We start from the raw sequence: 25,000 nt of genomic DNA, 5'->3' as shown, positions 1-25,000 counted from the left end.
TGCACTGACGCCAGGAAACGAATCGTTTATCTTTCTTATTAAGGAACGGGATTCTTCTCTGGCAGAGTCGTGTGCACTTTGCCCTGAGCATCGCGGAAGCACATGTGCCTCTGATGAAAGGGATTAATGCAAGAGAAGCGAGTTACAGATATTCAGGATGTGAAACATAAATATCAATATGTCGAAAATTATAATGAACTAAACAAAAAATAAATTAGGAAATCCCTTCAATGTATTAACGTTCCAGTGGCTGCACAGGACTTGGATATCACGAAAATGGTGATCCGATATCCTTTTCATAGCAAGGTTATCGGCGTCACGTCTCCTACCTGCAGGCGACCCAGCGACTTGCCTAATGTGATTGGCCAAGGACAGTCAGTCGTCATTACAGTTTCTTCTCTAATCAACATTACCGCATCGCTGCCAATTAAGTTTCTTTTCCTAAATGTTTAAACATAACCTTCATGCTCCTCTTTCGACATTTTCCCTCTCACCCTCTGCTTCCTCCAGTCTAACAGTACATCCCGATGCCATACCGAGGCATAACCAAGCAAACGTTCTCTTCGAAAAAAAAAACATTAATCCCCTTCTCTGCACAAGCATAAGAAAGATCCAGGTAACTCCCCGGCTCCTGTGTAAGCCCTACGGTGAGCCATGGACAAACCTAGCAAAATCTATGAGCAAAAACGTCCCCGCCTTAAAGGTCGCACGGCAGCATAATGTCAGCCAGCTCCAGGTGGCTCAAGAGGTGAGAGAGGTTTCCACTAATGCTCACACACGTTTATGTTTAATCTGCATGATGAATTACTTCAGATCACACGGAAACCTAATCACAACCTGATCAAAACGATAAAAAAATTCATATTCATTCAAGATAGTAACTCGTTACTGTCAACGTTCCACCAGGTAACGCCGCAACGACTTACCTGACATGGTTGGATTAGTCACCATGCTCTCCCGCCACCGAAATTCGGAAATGCCGTCTATCTTAAAAATGATTTTTTTTCTTCAGAAGGACGACATAGGAGTCGCGAGACAGCTATGTCAATTTAATAGATACTTTGGTGTGGAAAACTTGCGACAATTTCATGTGTGTGTAAACAAGGCTTTCTCTCTTGGTATTACATAATACGATACCCGCTGTCCAGGAACAAATTTCTAAATGGCGTCTGTCCTATTTACACCGACGTGGTAAGGATGGTCTAATGAATATTGCACCCTCACAATTCTCCTTACACATACACAAGAATGGATCACTCTTTACCTGAGGTAAGACGGTTGGTATCCCCTGTAGACGCTGCAGTAGGTAAGCGACATCCTGTTCGTTTTAGGAACGTCTTTGGTGAATGCAATACATGCAAATAAACTTTCAATGCCCAAAATTACAATATTTGTTCTATACGCTTACGGGGCTATCAATACACTCACAACAAAGCACCACTCTAACAGCCATGCAGACAGCGTGGTCTCACACCCCACTACATCACTGGCATGGCGACGAGCACAGAGCCGCAACGACGCTGCTCGCACACCAAATACTAGTTCGAAATCCCGCGTGATACTGAGGGACCGAGATTGTAGTTTCCTTGGGGGACTCTCCCTCCCCTCCCGCGGCCGACCCCCCCCCCCTCCACGCTGGTCTCTCTCCCTCCCATCCCCGCTCTATCACCCCCCCCCCCCAGCCGCTGCAACTTCTTCCTTCTCCTCATTGGTGACTCACTGCATTTCAATACCTTCGTACATTCGGATCTTCATGTTTATCATTTTGTCTGACTAGCTCGGACAAAAGAGGAATAGATGTAAGTGAAAGTTACCAAAATGTGGCGGGAATTTAAACTCGCCATGTGATCCGAGGGGGAAAGGGAAGGGGGGGGGGAGAGTGGTGAGAGGGACGGGTAGGAAGAGGTGGACCCGCCGTTATGACGTCACAGGATTCTCTTTGTTGACACTGGTGACTCTTGACACCATTCCTCCCCCCCCCCTTTAGCCCCTTTAGCCCCTTTCCCCCTTCCTCCTCCCTCTCCCTCACGCCGCAGCCGCAACACCGCCCCCGGAATCCACGCCGTCAGATACACAGCCTCCCTCCAAGGCAGAATTCCGGGAAACGTTGTATTGTTTTCGTGATTAAGTGTGGCAGCCTCCCAGATCTCCTTATCGCGAAGATTACGGGGTTTGTAACGTCGGTTGGTTGATAAGATTACCAGGAAATGTTCAAATGTACGGACAGATTATGCGTGGAGCTGTTCCGCCCTCCGATACCCGCCGCGTCCCTCGTCCCATTTCATTTTGCAACACTTTGTCCGATTTGGAAATCAAGCTGTTGCTCTTCGCCAGGCACGGGTCCGAGGGAGAGCACACAGAGGGGAGGAGAGGCCTTGGCTGACCAGCGCGGAAACACTCCCGCCCTTCCTCTCCCTTGTCCTTCTTTCACTCCTTCCCTTGCCGTTACCCCTACCTCGATCACAGGCCTTCCTCCCTTGTTCTTCCTTGCCCCTCCCTTCTCCCTTCCCTCTCTCACTTCCCTCCCTCCATGTTATCATCTCGAATACTCCTCTCTCTCCCACCGTTGCCATTCCCTTCCTCCTTGCCCCCTTACCTCCTTCCCTCTCGCATCCTCCTCCCTCCCTCCTTCCCTCTCTCTCCGTTACCCCCAGCCCTGCCCTCCCTCCTCTCCCGCCGCCTTTCGCTTTGTCCCCCTTTCCTCCGGTCTCGAACTTAACCCGAATCCAACCCGACCGATAGTGGAAACGTTCAGTACCCGTCCGCCCCGAGTACCGCTTAACGCCGCTAGATATCGAAGCGGCATTCGGGATTCCGGATAGAGAGGAAGAAATGCATTCCGGATCTTGTGACGTCATAAACGACCAGTACGCGCTACCTTTTGCTTTCGTGTGGCCTCTCTAGGACCTTCGGCTCCCGGATGATGAAACTCTCGGTTTCTTTCATTACTAATCAGTCGCAGTCAAATCAGTAAAAAATCCATAGCACAAAATTGCGTAATCTGTGTGGCGACTCGCGCCGTAAAATTACATGATTCATTCAAAACAATACTTTACAACCGCGACCGCAAACCAAAGTACACATACATAAACACTCATATGCATGCATTCACTATTTCACTGACACAAACATAGATACAAGCTTATCTAAACATATCTACAAACAACACACACACACATTTCATATATACATATACATATACATATAAATACACATACATATACATATAAATACACATACATATACATATATATATATATATATATATATATATATATATATATTATATACATATATACACAAATATAATATGCAAGTAAACCTGAATCTCTGGAACAAAGAAACCAATTCTTTGTCGGCCATGCTTCCGCAGTGACCCCCCCCCCCCAACTAACCACCACCATCACCTGGGCGGAAGGCACGTGACACCTCTCTCGCCACGTCATTCTCACGTCAGTACATCAGGGCCATCTTGACACCTTAATTGTCAGTTCAGCACGCATGTACACATAACCCGTCAACAAATGTTTTACATACATACATACATACAAACATACATGTGTGTGTGTGTGTGTGTGTGTGTGTGTGTGTGTGTGTGTGTGTGTGTGTGTGTGTGTGTGTGTGTGTGTGTGTGTGTGTGTGTGTGTGTGTGTGTGTGTGTGTAGAGATAGACAGATAGATACATAGATAGAGAGATAGATATAGATGTATGTATGTATGTATGTATGTATGTATATATGAATGGGTGATGGAGGGACGGAGCGAGAGCGAGAGAGCAGGACAAGAACAGGTAAAGGCAGGACAGGTATTGGAGAACGACCAAGAGAAAGAGAGGCAATATAACGAGAAAGGAGGATGCGAAAGGGGCTGAGAAAAAGAAAAGGAGAAATGAAAGTTGAAACAGAAAGAAAGGTAGGAGAGAGAAGAGGGAAATGGATGAGAGGAGAAAAAAATGGGAGGGAGGTAAGGGGGTACAGGGAGACAGAGATAGATAGATAGATAGATAGATAGAGAGAGAGAGAGACAGGGTGAGGGGGAGCGAGAGGACAAGCAAACCATGACATTTGTAAACATCAAGTTTACGGATGCGGTTTTATATTACAATGTCTCTCCGTGGTTCAGGTATACCATAACTAATTTGACAATGTTCTGTAGGGAACATTAGAGGGAGAGTGGAGGGGAGGAGTGGGAAGGGAACGTGTGGAAGAGGGGATAGCAGAGGATAGGGAAGAGGAAAGAAAAAGTTAAAGGAGATGAGGGTAGGGGAGGGGAGGGGAGGGGAGAAAAGAAGAAGGTGAGTGGGGAGGAGAGGGGAGGAAAAGGCAGGAGAGGGAGGAGAGGGAGGAGGAGGGAGGAGAGGGAAGAGGAGGGGAGGTGGGCGGGGCACCAAAGCTGTGGTAAGGTCTCGTGGGCGTGGGTGTCCGCCCTCCACGCCCGACGTCATCAGGGCGCCGCTAACCTTATCACCTGCCTCCAATCGCTTCCCTGTTGGTGTTTCCTTCGTCGCTGACGAATCCTCCGCGCGCTCGGCTCACCCCTCGTTTCAATTTCTAATACAATATTCGAATCACAATTTATCAAATACATCATTTTTCAAACTCTCTCTTTTCCGAGCTCTAATTAAAACAGATCTATGAAGCCTGTAAAACAAAGACCTACTCCCATCACGGTACCCCTACCACCCCTCCGCCCTCGTCATATCATTCCATTTAACCTAAATCTAAGCACAACAAAAAAACGAACGGAAAAGCAGCGTTAACGGGTTCTACGCAAAGAGAAACTTTTCAACTCATTACAGACACCTCTCTCTCTCGCTTCCCTTAATGAAACTGTTCCGAATGTTCCTCCTCCTCCTCCTCCTCTTCCTCCTCCTCCTTTCTCTTTCTCTTTCTCTTTCTCTTTCTCTTTCTCTTTCTCTTTCTCTTTCTCTTTCTCTTTCTCTTTCTCTCTCTCTCTCTCTCTCTCTCTCTCTCTCTCTCCTTCTCCTTCTCCTTCTCCTTCTCCTTCTCCTTCTCCTTCTCCTTCTCCTTCTCCTTCTCCTTCTCCTTCCCCTTCTCCCACTCCCACTTCCTCTCTTCCAGTAATGAAGCTGTTCCGAATTACGTGCAAAAGTCCTCAGATTCTGCCAACCTCAGCATCCAAAGATCTCGCGTGAAAATTGGGCCACGTTGGCGGGATGTGAAGCTTGAGTTTATTGTTTCTGTTTAGCATCATTATCATTACCATCTATTCTTTATACTGTCATTAATTATCATTCATTTCTCCACGAACGGCGATATTTGAGGGCATGACTGTACACGGAAGTCACTCTCCTTTTAATTGTCATATTTATTTGAACTGGCAAGCACTGCCAGTTGCTAATTACAAATGTAAACTGTTCTTGACAAGTGAAAGTCGACACGGGATCATTTTCTGAGAAGCGTTAATTGATAACAGAGGTACAGATAACAAGGCCGATAAACAGTGGCAGTAATAACAATTACCAGTAATAATAAACAATAATTTCTAGGAATAATAAAAATAACAATAGTACGAATAATGACAATATCAATAGTGCTAATAATAATAATAATAGTGACAATAGTAAAAATAGTAGTACCATCAACAATAACAATAATAAATAATTAAAAAAAAAAAAGTTATCAACACTACCATCCTCACCACAAACAAGCTTTATGCCCTTTTGAATCGAACTATTTGCCCGGTTATCATAATTACAGCTGACGCAACAAAACAAAGAAATTAACAAATGAAAATAAAAAAAACAGTATTTACCTGTCGTCATCTTTGATAGGCTCCGCCTCCTCTGAGTGTCTGGCGTCTTCATTGGCGGAGATGGACGATTGTGATGACGTCACTGAAGTCCGGGTTACGCTCTGTTGAAGAAAACGGGAAGGATTAGAACTTACGTTCTCTGTTATAAAGGAGCGTAAACTATACAAAAATTACAATCGAAAATTTTCATGGCAAATTACTTATAACAACTGGATGAAACATTATGAGTACTAAAAGTGCAATAAACAAAAATGAACAGATATTTAGAATCAATAACAGTCATACCAATGAAACAAACCACAAAAGAAACAAAACATAAACAGCATGCGTCGCAGCCTTCAAAAGCTCGAGGCTGCTCACTCATTCTGCCACGCAAGGCGTCTGCCAACACGCGCGCGGCAGTGCCAACTTCAGCACAGTAGAATATGTCTCGTCATTTTTTAATGTCGTGTCCTTATGGCTTTGTCAAGGTGAAGTGTGATGATAATTTTAACGCTAATTCCTCATACAATTTCCTCTTTCACATGGAATCAAGCTGTAAATGTAATTTATATTCATTTCGTCATCCAGTGAACAAACACATGCACACACACATGCATGCACACACACACACACACACACACACACACACACACACACACACACACACACACACACACACACACACACACACGCACGCACGCACGCATTCACGCACACGTACGCACGCACGCGCACACACACACACACACACATACACACATATATATATATACATACATATATATATACATATATATATATACATACATATATATATATATATATATATATATATATATATATACATATATATATATATATGTGTGTGTGTGTGTGTGTAGATAGAGATAGATAGATACCTGTACATATATGTGTAGAAAAATACAGATACATATATACATACAAATATACATACAGTATGTGTTAATTTATGTACGCATGCAGACGTACACGATCAACGAGATGAAGTGTATCCTACATAACCGAAGTCTTTCCGAGATATGCTTATCCTAATATATGCCACCATTCATTTCTGACGCGCCGCCGCCTCCGCCGCCTCCGCCAGCCCGAGGAGGACATGGCCCTTTAACATATGTACGTATCTTTGAGGCCGTTCGTCAACCCTAACTCCCAACCTGCTGCACTGACGGCTATACTATCTCAGAGAGCATCGCCGAACCTCATGCCCCAAAATACCGCTTTACTACGCAGCGCCCATGCCCTCACACCACACTACAATATTAGATGGCCGTGGCCAAGATAGACCTCCAACTCAGGACAAGAATAAAGCAGCTGGCCAGATATAGATGGAGAAACTTTTTTTTTTTTTTTTTAAATTTCATCTATCTATCTTTGACACGCATGTCGCGACGGAATGAATTTGCATATTTGCATTCAGGAGCCGAATCACCGAATCATAGGCTGGTCAAGCGAATTGAGATGAGACTCTAAAAAAACGATTCACTGCAGTCACTGTCATCTATCTTCTCCGAAACCTAATTCAATCAGGCTCTACTGTTTATGCATTGATAGCGGAGGCAGAAGCTAAAAGCAGTAGTTAGAAAAATAGTTATGCAACCGCTCACATCTGCTTGTCTTTATATATATCCCTATTATCTAAATAAAAATAAAAATAAAAACACAAAGTATGCCAGAGGTGCATGTGTGTATCTTCGTGTTCTTGTGTGTGTGTGTGTGTGTGTGTGTGTGTGTGTGTGTGTGTGTGTGTGTGTGTGTGTGTGTGTGTGTGTGTGTGTGTGTGTGTGTGTGTGTGTGTGTGTGTGTGTGTGTGTGTGTGTGTGTGTGTGTGTGTGTGTGTGTGTGTGTGTGTGTGTGTGTGTGTGTGTGTGGTGTGTGTGTGTGTGTGTGTGTGTGTGTGTGTGTGTGTGTGTGTGTGGTTGTGTGTGTGTGTGTGTGTGTGTGTGTGTGTTGTGTGGGGTGTTTGTGGTGGTGTGTGTGTGTGTGTGTGTGTGTGTGTGTGTGTGTGTGTGTGTGTGTGTGTGTGTGTGTGTGTGTGTGTGTGTGTGTGTGTGTGTGTGTGTGTGTGTGTATGTGTGTGGGTGTATGTCTATAATTTCCATGAGAATTAATATCTGGACGCACAGTTCGCGTGCCTGATAATGCTTGTATGCGCTCGTGCATGCCTTTGCACTGAGTATATAATCAAAACGAAGTATCTTTAAACCGGATACGGCCGAATATAAGAAAATAAAAAAGGTTTTATAGCACAATTAAACGCAATGATTCTACAAATTCAGGAGCATGAAAATTAGACCGCTGCCCACCTCTCGGCTTGTACACTTTTGCTCCGCGATGCAATAAACCGGCAATACCTAATCGCAGCGGTTGTTGTCATGTCTTTAATTGGCAAAACTGCCAACATGACAGGACTGAAATAACATGACCTGTGCCAGACCAAGCTTAAAATATTGCCAATATTCTCCTTTACCCATAACTGTACTTCTAAAAAATATTGACAAACAAAATTATTTTGATACATCCACATGGCATGGCATGGTCTCAGAAGCAACAGCGTTCTCCAAAAGTAAAACTGAAACCGCAGGTTATTCAGTATCATTTCTTTACTCATATCGCTCTTCGTCATGTCTTCAATCACAGTTATAGATAATGGATACTCGAAATATACCAAACCGCAGACTGATCACCGCCATTCAATCTGCGAAAACAGCCCCGCAACATAGGATTATCACACATCAACTGCTGCTCCTTTCCTGAAAGCATGATTTACAGCTGGTGTCTTACCCACGCCCGCAAATCGCACCAGACTTTCTTCTATTTTTACATTAAATTTCCGACTGCCGGGTAGTTACCGCTCCAAGGTCCGTGGAGAGTGAGATCCTTCAGACAGTAATGTGAAGTTAGCATATAAGAATACCAGGATGAACGTGCGAAAGCTCAATTTACACATAAATAAGCATACATCATTTGAATATCTCTTAGGCGCTAACATATACAAGCGCCACCGAGAGAATTACTTACAGCAATAGATACACTCTGTGTCTGTTAGTACCAAAACATTAGCACTGTGTTGTTAAACGCTTTATTCGTAAGAGATCAGCAGAATATCAGCAGGCATATTAAAAGCCTACATTACAATTGCCACAAAGCTCCACAGCGTAAAAGCCAGCTCATACCTTAATCTGTTGCACTACCTTCTCCCCGTATAAGCGAGCTTTATAGAAACGGATCAATATGGTATTTATAGGGATGAGAATATTTGAGGCATACATACAGAATAGAATAATAAGACATTTATCCGCGTGCACACACTCATAACACACAGCCATAGGTAGGAGACCAACGGTTTTCCCACGCTATATGCAAAAAGAGACAAGTCATCTCGACTTCTTCCTCCATCGTGCAGAAATTGCAAATAAATAAAACAAAGCACACACACATATCGTTCCCTGCGGAGAGAGAGCGGAGTCTCACATCCATAACAACAAAAGGGCATAACACCGAGGGGGGAAATTCATAGCATTCAGACCAAGACATTGTCAGCGCCGTTGGGAGCTCGTCGCCACGCCGCCCTCTCGTCGCCTCATAGCTTGCATCTTTCCCTGCAACCCCCTTCGCCACCGCCTTCGCCACTACCACTGCTGCCGCCATTGCTGCTCAGGCTGCTGACGGAGACGCTGCTGGCGATGCTGGCGATGCTGGCGATGCTGGAGCTGTGGTTGCGGCCCTTTTTGCGGGGCGGCAGTACCGGCTTACGTAGGGAACAAAGGGGGATGAGGGGTGCGGGCTAGGCTTACACTTAAGGGGTATGGTCGACATAAACATATTCGTATATCATGAGACTAAAACAAAAAAAAAAAACCTTTTCAAATCTCAAACTAATCTTTAAAACGTAATCAGGATGAGAAACAACTAAACAAAAAAATGAGAAAATGAAAAAAATACGGAAAAATCGGTAAAAATAAAAGACAGTAAGGACGATTATGAGAAAGAATAAAATTATCTCTTTCCAGAGGAAACTGTCATCTGAGGGAGGGCGTGGGGTGGGGTTGGGGGGCAAGACGGGCCTGAGCCACTTACAGGCATCTAAGCCAAGAAAGCTATACTATATAGGTATGCAGCACGACGGGAATGTCAGAAGGGGAAGAGCTAAGTGACACGTGAATAAAGGGAAGAAGGGAAGGGCAAGGGGGGGCGGGGGGTGAAGAGGCGGAGGTGGGGTCGCATGCTCCCCATCTCGGCTATTTCCAACCTCCACCTCTCTCTACCTGACAGCCGGAAATGTTCCCTTGTGAGCTCGCGTTTTGCTAAAAATGCGTGATAACGTCAACTATGACCGCATCTGCGCCTGATCCGCTGGTGATCATTCATCCTGCAAGCCAGTTTACTAATCTTAGTGTAAAGCATTGTAAATATCTCCTCAACACCTGAATAACTAATGTTAGAAGGTAAGTTGATAAAAATATCAAATATTATTTTTTTAAATACACACGTCTGTCTATTCTAGTTCACGGACGGCAATAAAATCATGACAGGTTCGGCTGAAGAAACCACAAGAATATAAAACAGACCCGAGGTTCAAGTCTCCAAGTGGTCTGATTTGCAAGAGAAAATTCAAGATATTTTGATGAATTAATGAACAAAAAATAAGGCGCTAACCGGCAAGTGAGACGATCACACGGCACAATAGCAATCAAGGAGAACTAATCAGTGCGTGGAAAGGTTAACTTGTGAGAAAAGATTTACAGTTCCGAGGATCTCCTATCTCCGAGGAAAAATATCAGTGGCTTGACCATGAGACTGTGACAACAGCCTCGCGGCCGCAGCATCAGTGGCCACGACTCGGCGATTCCTGGGCAACCTCCAAAACCTACAGCTTTTTAGTTTGCAGGAACGGAATTTCCCTTGAGTACCTAGGGATTCAATGCCGATTTATGCCAAGTGCTTCGGGTAATGGGGATATCAACTATGAGAGGGGGAAGGGACTGTTAAGGCCAAATGTGAGACAATAAATATTATCACGATTTAAAAGAGGGGGAACTTAATTCGGGATCGGAAAAGCCGCTGTTTGGCCGCACTGATTCTAGTGATTAACAACATGCTTGGGATTTTTCTGCCCTCAGTGGCAGAATTTACGGGTTGGATGTGATGCTACGACGGCACTAAGGATGTTACCTGAGAATCTTCTCGCGTCTGCAGCTTCTTGGTGGAGGGCGACCGGCTCAGCTTGTGAAGTTTCTGGTCGAGTATGTCCTCGTACTCCCTCGCTTTGAGGCTCATGCGCTCGAGGTTTACCTTGGCAGTCTCAGCCGCAGCCTTCTTCCACCTGGTCACCTTGATCTTCGTCCACTTATGCATCAAGAGCGCCTTCTGCTGCACTTTCTTCAAGTGCACACCTATGTGCTGCTCCGCTCTCTGGCCAAGCCAAGCCTTTGTGTCTTTGCAAGCCAAGCTCAGCTGCAACTGGCACCGATGGAGGGCCAGGTTGACCTTCAGTTGGCACTGGATGTAAACCAGATTAACTCTGTTGAAGAACTGTTGACAGGTTTCGGACGTACGGCTCTGAACGACGCTGTAGGTGCCCCCGGCCATCTCCTGCATGTCCTCGTACACCACGCTGGCCCGCCGCCGAGCGTCCTGGTAAGCCCCAGCGGCGCGGGACTGGAACCCCGAATACATCTCCTGCAGACTCAGTTTCGTCTGGTACCACATGATATTCCCCAGATGAAGCATCGACGTTTCGACGGCGCTCATAAGAAGCAGCACCGGGCGGAAGTACGTCTGTAATCCTGCCATACTGTGTCCAGCAACACGAGAACTATCTTCACAAAAGCGTTTTATTTTCCTTTTGTAAAATCGGTCGCCTTTCAACTCCTTACCGCGTTCCGTGCTTTACAATATCCCACACAGATACTGCACAACTATTGCTTGGACCATATTCATCACTCAAAGAAGTAGACGAAAATATCGTAGAATACAGAGAGCGTGCACACCACGTAGATGAGGAACACGGTGAGGAAGAATGTAGCCCAGGACTCCATACTACACAGCTACCTTACTGCTCACGCTATCCGGTTTAGCGATGGGGCTTCGATATCGACTTGGTAAGGCTTCCTCTCGCAGTAGACAAACAGATCAGCACCGCCGTAATGGGATGTAGTACGGAATATATCCTATTGCACTAGGGTAACTGGGAGTATCGAAGGTCCTCAGGCTTATGTAATGTTACCTATGATAGACTGCACTTCTTTGGCGAGCCATTCTTTTCTTTGGGTTAGAGATGTTTGGGTGGCTTGCAAATGTTACTTTTCCACGCATATTTTAGGTATATGATGCAAACTATTAACTAATGAGACAAAATTAGAACTTCAGATGATCCGGAATTTCTTCAATATAAATATGTCTTTGGTTCTTCTCAGAGGAATGAAGGACAGCTTGAGCCACACACGGGACTTCTAATCATTAAGACTGTGGTCAATTACGGAAACATATCACTAAGTAATTAATGCACATGGCTTCTTTCGGATTTTCGTGTTTTGGACATTTTTCTGAAACGAAACGCTGATTACTTTTTCGATCGAAAGAGCCCCAACCGTCTCACCGCCTCGGAATCGTCCCCTCTGCACCAGGACAACGCACAACACAGCGCCTCACTCACTCACACACCTCACCTCACCACCATACCCCGGCGCCAACTCCTCGGCCTGGCTCACCCCGGGACACGACTGCCAGCTGGTGCCACTCCCCCCGCTGCTACCGACAGCCCGGCCTCGCTCTCACCCAGGGGACAACACATGTACACGAATGTAAAATGTAAACATCTCCTCGGTGTGGTCTCGTGGAAGAACTGTCACAACATATAAAGAGGAGAGTCCAGCTGTCTCATATCTGTATCTGACATACGAGTTACAATATCACACTGCGTTATCGATGCTGTCTTAAAACAGGCAAGGTGATCATCTAACGCTTCTTTTCGTTTCCTGCGGAAAATGTTTGAATGGTGATTAAGAATGCCAAACTCCGCCCACGAGGGGTGACGAACGAGAGGAAAATACGAGGGGAGAAGAGGAACCCTGAAGAAGAAAATGCGGGTAATATGCAGGTATTGGACACCGGACGGATACAGCCATTTATAAAATTATGAACTTAACGATAACACAAAAGTTGAATACACTTTATACAGGAATATGTAAGAATTACATTTAAAAGGAACATCTATGGACATGGTTGAAAAGCCAGATACGAGGGCACCAGCAAAGGATAACATTAGGGAATGCTACTCACAAGTGCTAAGACAATATACTTCAAAATGAAGGGGTGTTAAGTTATGTGGAAGGGCGTGTGCGTATGTATGTATGCATGTATGTATGTATGTATGTATGTATGTATGTATAAGTTTGTGATAGTGTTTATGTATACATATGTGCGTGAGCATGTGCTTGCGCGCGTGTACATATAACCTACAAAGTCAAATACGTTATTATAGATACCGAAATCATCGGCCAACGATACGCGAGCGCTTATATTTAGCCGCCCACCTGGGTGCACCTTGCCCGACCACAGTGACACGGACTAAAAGAAGTCACTCCATGTAACTCATGCGGACGTCGTGTTTACGGTTATGGTCGCCAAGCAAGGACTTCCCTCCCAGCGTTACCTGCTACTGGGTCTACCTCACTAGCCCCCCCCCCCCTCCATTTCTATCCGGCTCAACCCCCCCCCCCCTCACACACACACTCCACCGACATGGACCACCGCATGCCTTCCACATTCCTCATGACACGTTACCGACAGGGTTTACGACCTTAAGACCCCGACAACTTACCGACAGTATTCTAACGCTGGGACCCAAATCCTTCCCCACGTGAATCATGAGTACGATAATCCCACGTCAGAAAAGGGACATTTCCGATAATCTCATAATCCTTTCGTGACTTTCTATTACATATACAGATAGCCCCCAGTCATAATTATTTTCTTATCATTCTCATAAAGGAAAACCATTTCCTTGGGATGAATACAGCTCTTACTAACCATTTTTCTTTACCCCCCTCCCCCCCCACACACACACTCTCTCTCTCTCTCCATCTCCCTCTCCTTCCTACCCCCCCCCCCCTTCAGGTAAAGAAAGATGTGACAGGCTTTCAACGCGGAAGTAATGGCTGCCGCGTGCTATATATAGGCACTTTGTATATAAACGGCAATGATGCATCTCTTGTCTTGAATTCTGTCCTTTGTATACCTTATCCCTATTTCATTACACGTTTCCGTACACCCAGCATCTCAATTTGTGATTTATAGCGAGCACTTACAATTTATTTGGTTAAACTTTTCTATGCAATTAATCGAGAGAGAGAGAGAGAGAGAGAGAGAGAGAGAGAGAGAGAGAGAGAGAGAGAGAGAGAGAGAGAGAGAGAGAGAGAGAGAGAGAGAGAGAGAGGGGGAGAGGGAGAGGGAGGGGGAGAGAGAGAAGGAGAGGGAGAGGGAGAGGAGGGAGAGGAGGGAGAGGAGAGAGAGAGGGAGGGAGGGAGGGGAGGGAGAGGAGGGAGGGAGAGGGAGAGGAGAGGGAGAGAGAGAGAGAGAGAGAGAGAGAGAGAGAGAGAGAGAGAGAGAGAGAGAGAGAGAGAGAGAGAGAGAGAGAGAGAGAGAGAGAGAGAGAGAGAGCATGAAGCAATGTGCTTTATCTTTTGCCTTCATATCTTCATCCTCTTATGTAGAGCAATTTATGAGAGGGAAAATCAATATGTTATCTAGCATGTAATATATAAAATAAATGTTTGCCCGATAAACAGAAAACAACAAACATAATGCGGTGTGTACGTGCGAGGACAATGCTTCTATAAATAAAATCGGCGATGTTGTTAAGCATCGCGGATTTTACAGGCATTTCTTTTAACCAGTTGCCCAAAGATGACTCTGAGTGTGAATTGCTATTTATACCACAGGGAAACGTAATTCCTAAATCAGGGAGCAACCAAATCTGGCAAAATAAAGAAAATTACAAGATACGACCAGAAATAGTTAAGGCCCCCATCCCCTGAGCAAACGTTTTCTTTCATGCTGTCGCGTAGCAGCGTAGTATTCCCACTTTCTCTCAGTAAACGTAAATTAAAGGAGAACTATCAAAATCGGTGTTTACATATTAGACGATCTGTAAAATCATTAGGCAACGTATGATGGGGTCCTTAAATCACATGATTTCAAGGGTGATGGTCTAACCTATATACATAAACTACCAAATACGATGGCTGGTCTTCCGAGCCACATTTCTCGATTAATTATGAATGGATGAGTATATCCGCGCTTTACACAGACAGCTGCAAGTAATCGGGAATGCATAGTTGCACACGATTACAATTGCGAAAGCAAGGTAACATATGTAACAGCACCATCAACAACAGTGTGGCGGCGTGAGGGCAAGGTCCGATCTCAAGGCCAGGACACCCATGCACTGGTTGCAGCTTGCTCTACCACTCCCACTACTATTACCACCGGCATTAAGAATACGATTCAATGATAAATCAAACCCTACAAAATCGATATATATTTTCAATGTGGTACAAATGCGAACAAAAGATTTATTGGGCTTTATGGCAGCAAGGAACATAAATTCTATGAAAGAAGGACAGGTTTGTGGTCGTGCAACACGCTGGACTGTCCCCTTGGGGTACTCCATCCCAAGATGGCAGCAGCAGCAACGGCAACGTGGTGCTCATCGTGTTTTCCAAAAATGCTCAGATCCTAATATGTTCTCTCGAAAGGCTGACACATATAGCAGCTGATACCTTTCAGAAAATAGGAGTGGAAATGGAAGCGATAGCCTAGGGCAGGTTTCAGATGAGACTATTTATCCATAAACTGCCGCTGACGCAGAATGTCAAACCTTGTAAGCTGACGTAATAAGGAAAATGTATACAGATAAAGATCTTCAACACAGTCATCTCTGATTAATCAACACTCATCTTATCGATTTTTGTCAGCTACTCTTCCTGTTTCGCCCGGCCTCTATAATAGTAACTAGACACTGGCACTCGTATATTACGATTAATGCAAGTCTTATGGTCATACTTCATCAATGTCGATTTCAAAGTGCTCCTCTAATCCCAGTGCCTTCCGTGACATTAGTGATTTAGAGGCGGAGAACAAAGAAATTTATTTCTTTTGTTTGCGAACACACGCCTTAAGAGCATTAGAATCAGACCGGCTGGACAAGTCTGCATTGGTAACCGATGCGAATACCAAAAAGGGCGAGGCAGGGAGGTAGGGAGAAATGAGATGGAAGAGGAAGACCAAGGCAGAAGGCTTAAAACACTCCAAGTAGAAAGGGAGAAAGCGATGAATAAGAAGAGAAAGACTTGGAGAGAGACGGAAAAGCAGACATGTTCGAATAGAGAGGAAAGGAGAAGGCATATCCAACGGATTACTAAGGCAATAGCTAAACTTCTTATGCCTCCTATATTTCAATACATTAATATCTGCTTTGCCATTTTAGGCAAACAATAGTATACACAAATTTGAGATAAGTATCCTAAACATGGCAAACGGTGTTTTAAATGCTTCTAAGCCAGCCTTACATCATTACTCTAATTTTCTTACATAATAACTGATTATCCTTTTCACTCTCATCACAGACCGAAGAAAAAGAACCAACATTAATATAAAGAATAGTATTCCTGTCTCTCTGTCCTGTCCCCCCCCCCCCCCCCCCACCTTCCCCCTGCATTATTGAACAGCGTGCCAGACGCTCCTTGGATCCCCTGCATCCCCCTCCCCCCCAGATGCCCCTCTTACCCCACCTTAACACCTCGGGCCGTCTCCGGGCTTCGACCCATAATCTGACCAACATAAATACATTATACTCGCTATAATTCTTGCCTTTACGGCCCCACTTTAATTAAAAATTCCTGTCAGGTGGCAGGTGACCTGAGGTGCTCCACAACTACCACATTACGCACCAGGTCGCTCACATCCCTTGTCCAATGTTGGCCTCTAATAGAATGACCAGTATATTTCAATTTAGTAGGACATCGCACGAAATACTAAGTTATATCAATTTAGGATTCAATCTCTTGGCGAGTATATCGACACGTTAGTGAGAAAAATATCAGACGATATACTTCAGCCAAGTATGGAATTTGGCCCCCAAAAAATATGATAAGCGCATGATAAAATAACGGCACCAGAGAATTCATATGTAAAAGTCGGAGAAAAATGATTTAGCTTCTGCTCTTAGAGATCCATACCTATTCCAGGAAATAGCACCACCTACTGTGTACCAACAGGTGATGGCACAAGATAAAATGGTATCGAGGGGTAGGAAAAAAACGAATCATGAAGCAAGGAAATACCAAAGCACACATAATCACATATCAATAGGCCAGCCATTAATTGCACTACTGCTTTGCTGACGCGTTCAATGAACATGCCTCACCGATGTCATAATCTGAATGCTGCAGTTATTATTCATCGTTGATTTCTGTGTTTGGGGATCATCCTAACATGACGAAGCGGACGCGTCCACCACCGACCGGGCAGCGCGGAATGACGGAAGGTCCAAGATGGTCGACGAAAGGAACCGAGACCCTGAGGCTCACTTTGAATCGACCAGAAGCTAACGGTCTGACATTGTAGGCTCTCAATCCTTCCTCCTCCATAATTTTTGAGAAAACTTGTTTGCTACGGCAGCAATAAGTTTTTCAAACTTAAGGGCTCGCTCGGCACTGCCTCCATATCACTGTATCGCGTTTAAAAGTGTTATGTTTACCATGTTCGATTCTGTTATTCACAATGGAAAATGTTTTACGTCTGTTGCACAGCTACATGCCAAAGTAAGCCAACACTCTAAACAGCAAGGATCTGGCAGAAAGATGGATCTTTCCATCCGCTAACCTGCTGAAAGAACCTGATCCAGGACTCGAGATGAACTCGTACGAAAACCAAGAGTTTGAAGACTGTGTTGAAGAGTTGAAACCTCCAAAAGCTAATGCTATGAACGAAAGGTGATCAGTATCACATACCATCCGGTCACTTTCTTTAGTTATAGTGATATTACATGTTTCTCTCTCATCAACATCGCATCATACACATTCCCTTTTCTTACTTGCCATTTCTGTCGCCCTCCTATCATTCGCTCTGCTACTATCGGTCAAGAAGAACGCGTTATAATTGTATCGCCTCCTTTCTTTTCTCTCTACCCTTGTCACCTCTTGGCCTCTTCCTCTTCCCTTCCACATTCCTTCTCTCCCCTGCCCTTCTGTGTCAGCGCAGTCGCCCATTCTTCCTATCTCCTCTAATGTCTCCTCCCGTGGTCTCTCCCCCCCTTTCTTCCCTCCTTCTTCCTCTCTCCTCTAATGCTCCCCTAGGCCTCTCCCTCCTCCCTTCCTCTCTTGTTTCACTTCCCTCCCATGCCATACCTTGGCCCCTTCCTCTCTCCTCCCTCCACCCTTCCCCGTCCCCTTCCATGCCACCCCCACTCCCCCTTCCTAGTCTCCGAGGCTGGTCATGCGCGTTGCATCCCGAAGGAGAGCGGCCTCAACATAAATCACCTTGTCACTTTAGGGCCCCGCGGAGATCGTATCGCCACCGCATCATCCCCCATCACCAGCCTCCCTCGACATCGTTTTCTGGCGTCGCTAATCTCCTTTTTATGACGTCCTCCGCGCGACCGAGAGGCTGCGAAGGTGGAGATGCTAATCCACGGAGCAAGCAAGGACGTGGTAACGAGACTTGCAATTTAGAACATGTCGCACTTCATCCATTACGCAGCAGTCGGTAAGAATTCAACAGGCCTGACAACATGGGAAAACTAGGAAGATAATAACAATAAAAATATATTAATGAAGAGCTTTGAACTGCCAAGTCAAAACAAATGAAGACTTGATGAGTGCTGTCTCTGTTTTTGCCTCTATACATCCTAATAATGTCGTGTTAATGACCTTGCTGATAACCTCTCTCCCCGAGACGACACGTTCCGTCGGGCAAGTTACATAAATCCACATTACCACAACGATAAATCCACATTATAACAACGATAAATCTACATTTTGAGGCCCATAAATCAGATCTGCGCATCACAGCCTTAAAAAAAGAGATGGTAAGATCGGACAGCATCGTACATCTGGCGCCGGTGACCTGACCCGCCCCCGGCTCCTCGTGTCTTCATACGCCCACCTCGTGCTTGTGACCACACCCACCTTCAGCTCTTGGCCACGCCCACATTATGCTTTGGCACGCTATAAGCTCGTTACATTCGGCTCTGAAATTGCATAAACTGACGAGGATAACACATATCGATTGTTGCTTCATAATTTTTTAACAAGCATGCAAAATCAGTTACTCCGCCACTTCTACGGTGAACTTCTTGCACGATCGCAACATCCCTCATACTTCCATATTTTGCTCGTATGAAAAAAAAAAATCTAAGAAAAAATCCATAAAGCCAACCAACAGTCAAAACACTGCGACAGATCCTTATATAAAAAGTTAAGAGCGTGTGGCCGAGCCTCTGATCGTCCTCCCGAGGCAGTCGTCAACGCCATCCAAGTCACCTACAACCCGTCGACGACCGGGTGACATTTCACAAAAGGAGGTCTCGTCAGTAGCGTCATGCTCATAGCCTGGAGGGAAGGGACTACTAGCAAGGCGCGCCCTGGGATCGTTCTCGAAACAATCCTCGTCACATCGATAGTCGTGTAATAGTAATCAATAATAATAAAATAATAACAATGGCAATTTTAATAAAAAAGCATTATCGTGTATCGATTTAATAAAAATGGATAATCATATCCATTGCAATGAGAATCTTATATCCATTAACACATGTCAGTAAAGAGTAGCCGTAATGAGATCATCAAATAGCTTAAAAAGACTTAAAGTTACCGGTAACTAAATTGGTGAGTACTGTCGATCAATCTAGCTGGCAGGATAATGACTCTTGAAATACGCGAAATAAGTATGAAGTTCATTTCAAAACTGCTTTGCTTTTGGTGTGCAGCAAAGACAATGCTGAGACAAAACCAGTGCATCCCTCCTGGCCATGCTTTTTTGTCCCCAGTTCCTTTGCAACTTTTTACCTTTCTCCCTGCCCCTTCCTCCATGTTCCGTGTGCTGTCCCATTACCCTGCTCTTGCAGAAAGGAGAGCTGAGCTGTGAGGTTTTCTGGGAGGCCGAGGCTGCGGAGGCGTGGCGAGTTTCGTCGTCTTGATGACGACCCGGCTATGAGGAGAGAACCAGTATTCTGCATGTAATTACCACCACGCGACGCTTGCCATCACGGTGACCTTCGAGGGACCCGTCAGGACCTGCGTCAAGTCACTGGTCGTACTTCAGGCGAGAGCAACAACCTTGTCTTCCACGGCAAGTGCAGCAGGCCTGCTCCGGCGGGACTGTAGTAGCTGTACGCCCACACTCTGAGAGCGCCACCGCCGCCCTGGTCTTGCTGTACACGGTTATACTTGCCAGGTAATGCCCCCCTAACCTCGCCTTTCTTCCCTGGTGTAATTCATCACTCTGTCAGTTGCATCCCTTTGATGAGATTTCTCACTCTCTTGCGTAAGACACCCGGGCTTGTTCCTCACTCTCCCAAAATGTCTTGCTTCTGGTGAAGGTAATGGTTGTGGCGACTGGAAGTTAAGGTCGTGTAGCTGCATTACCTGGCGGCGACGCACACTGGCCTTGGGTAGCAACAGTACCCCTTCTGCCCCGCCGCACACCCGCGATACCTAGACCCTGTCGACGTCTAAGCTTACCCATCCCCATATGCCCACCGCCATTCTCCCTCCACTAGCTGGGCTTCGAGGGAGGCTCGACGCAGGCCCACGATATGGCTATGGGTACGAAGGGTCGATAGGTGAGGGGGTGTAGTGAGGGCAGCCGCAGGTAGCCTTGAAATGACCCTTCATGCCGCCATTGCACCCTCCCCCCCACCTCCGCCGCCAGACAACACTGTGGGCGGCGCCGATGCTACGTTGTTCCAGTGCTACTATTCCCTCCTGACCTTTGCACGTGCTCTTGCTCATCCCTCAAAGCAAGGCGCTTTGCAGCAAGATCTGTATCGGTGTGTACGGTGGCGCAGCATTCGGCGCAGCACGTTAAAGGCTTGGAGAGGACCTACGCCAAGGGTGTAACATGCCAGTCTAATGAATGGACGGTTACATATAAGTCCTCGTGTACTTTAAAACATGTAATCTCGTCTCTTTTATAACAACTATCCGGCACATAAAATGGGATGTGCTTCGCCATATCTCAAGACTCTAGTCCAAACAACAACACCGACGACACATCTAACAAGAAATTTAAGCATCCAAGAAAACCTTTTTGGTGAAGGCAGTGCACTGTAACAAAATTTCAGGACACGAAATCGGACCTCATGGAGCTTCTTAATTGGAATGCAGACATTGAATGCCTCGTGGATTTTCTTACGTCGCATGCAGTCTCCTCATCTCCAATTATATTTTTATCAATTTAAAGCAAGAATTCATTTTTCGTTCTTTCCCCTTCCCCGGCCTCAACGCAACCAGGATCTTCCTAGATTTTTTAACACTACCTTTTTTTCTCAAATCACTAACAAGCGGTGGGCGGGCCTGCTTACATCACGCACGGCCCTGCCATGCAAAAACGCCATGGCAAGTATGTCCTCTACTCTTTCATCTTAACTGCTGTCTCCGTCTTCTGCTTTCTGCACTCGTGTTCCTCTTCCGCATAGCCTCCCGAAAGGAAGAAGTTCGAAGGAGTGCCATAAACCGCTGGATTTGTAGGAATAGATCGCTCGAAAAGCCAGCAGGCAGACCTGAAGAAGAAATATCTAACGCAAAGGCAAGGGCCGAGCCATAAAGGGCAACAAGGAGGGAACCAATGGGAGGGCACGGCACGCGCTGGGATAATCGGCAATCAGTGTAAACAACCTCGTATAATGTGCAAGGGTCATTCTCCGGGGCGACTAGCGACGCCCTAATGAACGTGCATAAATTAACCTGGGTGTCCTTGATGATGCTCTCTGATGCAGAGGCATCGATGCCACTTTCAAAATCGTTTTCATAAGGCCATGCGACATCCCTTGCCTTGCAAAAGGCCACTGCTGCAACAAGCGACGTGCTGATGTTCATCGGATCTCCTTTCCTAACATTATATAATCAAGCATTCTGCCGGTTTACCGGAACTCATACTGGCAAATGAGTTCCGAAATTAAAAAAATCTTTCTTTTACAGCAGTAGCCTGTAATAGGGCCTGCAGGGTCACCTTCGCCAGTAGAAGCTGAGGCACAGAGGCTGGAGAAAAATAATGTGATACTTTACACGAATATTTAAAAATGTATCCTGGAAAAAGGGTTTAAACATTATTCATAACATACATTTGCACACACATACACACAAATATGAAAGCAAAGAACAGACATAGGCAGTTGGGAAATTAATTACATCTTTATTGCTTATCAACAAGACAAGGATGAAGATGTCATTCACTTCCCTCGATTGGAATGCATATAAATAACCCAGACAGTGACTACAGAAGGAGGCAGGCACACGCAGATCAGCGGATGAATCCCGTAGGTCCGCAGGTAATAACAGGCAAGCATCTTGGTCGCCGCGGGGTAATCGCAATGCATCACATTTGTGCGACGAGGTCTTTTATTTAACTCTTCTCCAACTACACTGATAACGGCAACTGGACTCGTCTGAACACCGTGCTGGCTTGTGTCGTGCATACTCTGCCAGTATACGAAGAGTGCATGTTAAGAGAGGATCGGCGACCGGGCCCAGGCCGCTCAAATGCTCCCCAGGGATAGCGTTATGAAGCGTCAGTGAACCCTGAACAAGCCGACTCCGACCGCAGTAACGAGAGAGGAGAGCCAAACGAGGAGAAAAGGCTTGCAAAAGATGCAGCGACACTCAGTCCCCATTTTGGCAGGTTGGCTAATTGACTGCAGGTTCCTTCTCGGCTGCTCAGGCTGGGTCCATTACCGTGGGCTTCACTTAAGGCCCTTGGTATCCTTAGGCACAATGAGCGCATCGACCTAACGAGCATCGCGGGTTAGCATTATCCTGCTGCGAAGGCGGCAGCGAAGAGTGTTTGCGCACCAGCGCCGCTTGGAGAAGTTTCTACCAGTATTTATGAAGGAGGGAGTTGACCCAATACTGCGTTGTCCCTTGGCGATCAGAGCTGCATTGACTTCTCGCCATATCGCATATTCCTCAGGGCATGTATGCAAAACTTTTACAGAAAAAAGAAAATAAAAAAAGAGACTCATTTTTTACGTCTTTTGAAAATCCATTTCATCATAATGTCTTATCAAAATATTACGATCGGAGCTGCATTAACTACAGCCTTTTCTTATCCACACGTGTATGTCAAAATCTCACAATTCACATCACCTTTAACGGCTATTGAGAATCCATTTGGTCTTAGTGTCTATCAAAATCTCTTTATTGTCTCCCCAGGTAGTAAGGGAATAATAATTTTCGGTTTCCTCCCAACAATGACGCGTCAGTGTCCTTGTAGTCGTAACAATGCGAATGTATGTTAATGCCGTCAGTTTTCCTACTCCAAGGATGTTCGTTATCGGGAAACAGTCATGAAACATGTTTTCGAGTAGAGGGATGGGGGAGAGGGAGAGGGAGAGGGAGAGGAAGGGAGGGAGTGAAAGGGGGAGGGAGGGAGAGGAGAGGGGAAGGGAGGGAGAGGAGAGGGGAAGGGAGGGAGAGGGAGGGAGGACGGAAGGAAGGGAGGGGGGGGAGAGAAAGTGAGAGAGAGAGAGCGTGAGAGAGAGAGAGAGAGAGCGGGAGAGAGAGAGAGAGAGAGAGAGGAGAGAGAGAGAGAGAGAGAGAAGGAGAGAGAGAGAGAGAGAGAGAGAGAGAGAGAGAGAGAGAGAGAGAGAGAAGGAGAGAGAGAGGAGAGAGAGAGAGAGAGAGAAGAGAGAGAGAGGGAGAGAGAGAGAGAGAGAGAGAGAGAGAGAGAGAGAAGAGGAGAGGAGAGAGAGAGAGAGAGAGAGAGAGAGAGAGAGAGAGAGAGAGAGAGAGAGAGAGAGAGAGAGAGAGAGAGAGAGCGGAGGGAGGGGGAGAGGACTGGAATATTCTACTTTTAATATTTGCCCTCCAGTCATCGCTAGAACTAGCAAGGCAGCGAAGGCGGGAGGGAGAGGGGTAGGGGGGGTCCTGAGCTGGTATGCTACTTGCTTCCTGAGTTTTCTTTTCTGCAGGCCGATAATACAGGTTTGCAAAATTCGACGAGTCCTGCCTAACTTTTCTTCAAGGGTAAACTCGGACCGACGAGATACACAGCCGCCAAGAAAGTGAATAAAAGTGTTCCCTTCTGCAGCACCTTCCCCCAGAGAAACCCATGTCAAAGGCCTCCCTCCCCCCTCCCCCCTCTCCCCTTCCTTGCTGTCGACAGAGCGGCAGGAGGAAAGGGGGGGGGGTCAGCTCCTTTGTCTCTATATATAGCTGCGTGCTTGAGTGCTTGAGAATCTAGCCACTACAACATAAAGGGAAAATAAACGAGATCTAGTCTTGTAAACAAAAAGGAAAAAAAAAATGAAGGTTCGCTAAGTAGTCGACCGGATAGGCTGGCTAGTAGCTAGTATGACTCAGCGTATATCAGGTCGAAAGCTGCCTGCAGGTAAGGTGGGGGTGGGGGCTTGATTCGGGAGCAAGAGTGGAGGATGAAGTGGGGGAGGGAAGGTGAAGGTGTGGGCGTGGTGCGAAGGTGTTTGCCTGTGACTTCAATTAATTATTTTTTCGACCAACAATCTCCCAGCAAATCGTTTCCGCCAAGAACCTCGTTTTCCATCGCAGGGACAAGGCAGCCCGTCATTCTCCGAAGCGCGGACTCGAGGAAGCAGTGCGGGTGTAAAATAGGCGCGCTGTGCCTGTCCGGTGCAAAGGAGGCCGCGGTTCGGACGGCAACAAGCGTGGACGAGGTAGGGAGAGAAGGGCCCGGAGCGAGTCAACTTTACGCAAGGGGACAAATCGCCTGAGACCGCCAGCCACTACATCCTCATTCACCCTTTACCACCAACCGCCACGCAGCCAAAGCTATCCAATGTCTTCCAGCCACTTCTTACTATCAAATGCATTCATATTAAAGTGATTCTATCCTTCATTTCACGTGGTTTTCTTCCGAAGGAGTTACTCTACTTCACAAGTTTATATCCAAAACTGTATTCGTAAGAAAAAGATCATATCTTCCTAGATCCCGTGTTTTACGCCCTAATGCCACTAGTATCGGCAGT

The 25,000-nt window shown here is 45.9% G+C and overlaps 1 protein-coding gene across 2 annotated transcripts in view; it reads right to left on the bottom strand.

Annotated features, from left to right (window-relative positions):
- The window catches only part of LOC122249945 (uncharacterized), a 334,060-nt gene that overhangs the window by 66,940 nt on the left and 242,120 nt on the right, over window positions 1-25,000 (bottom strand). For both annotated transcript variants that reach the window (XM_086543820.1, XM_086543821.1), the window contains exon 4: window positions 5,776-5,876. In XM_086543820.1, the coding sequence (XP_086399946.1) occupies window positions 5,776-5,876 (101 nt within the window). The remainder of the gene's footprint in view (window positions 1-5,775; window positions 5,877-25,000) is intronic.

Source organism: Penaeus japonicus, unplaced genomic scaffold (genome assembly GCF_977035675.1).
Source record: "Penaeus japonicus unplaced genomic scaffold, GWHDUDI00000001_assembly GWHDUDI00000014, whole genome shotgun sequence".
Lineage (NCBI taxonomy): Eukaryota > Metazoa > Arthropoda > Malacostraca > Decapoda > Penaeidae > Penaeus > Penaeus japonicus.
The sequence above is the reverse complement of the archived record's forward strand: the minus strand, read 5'-3'. Positions and strand labels throughout refer to the sequence as shown.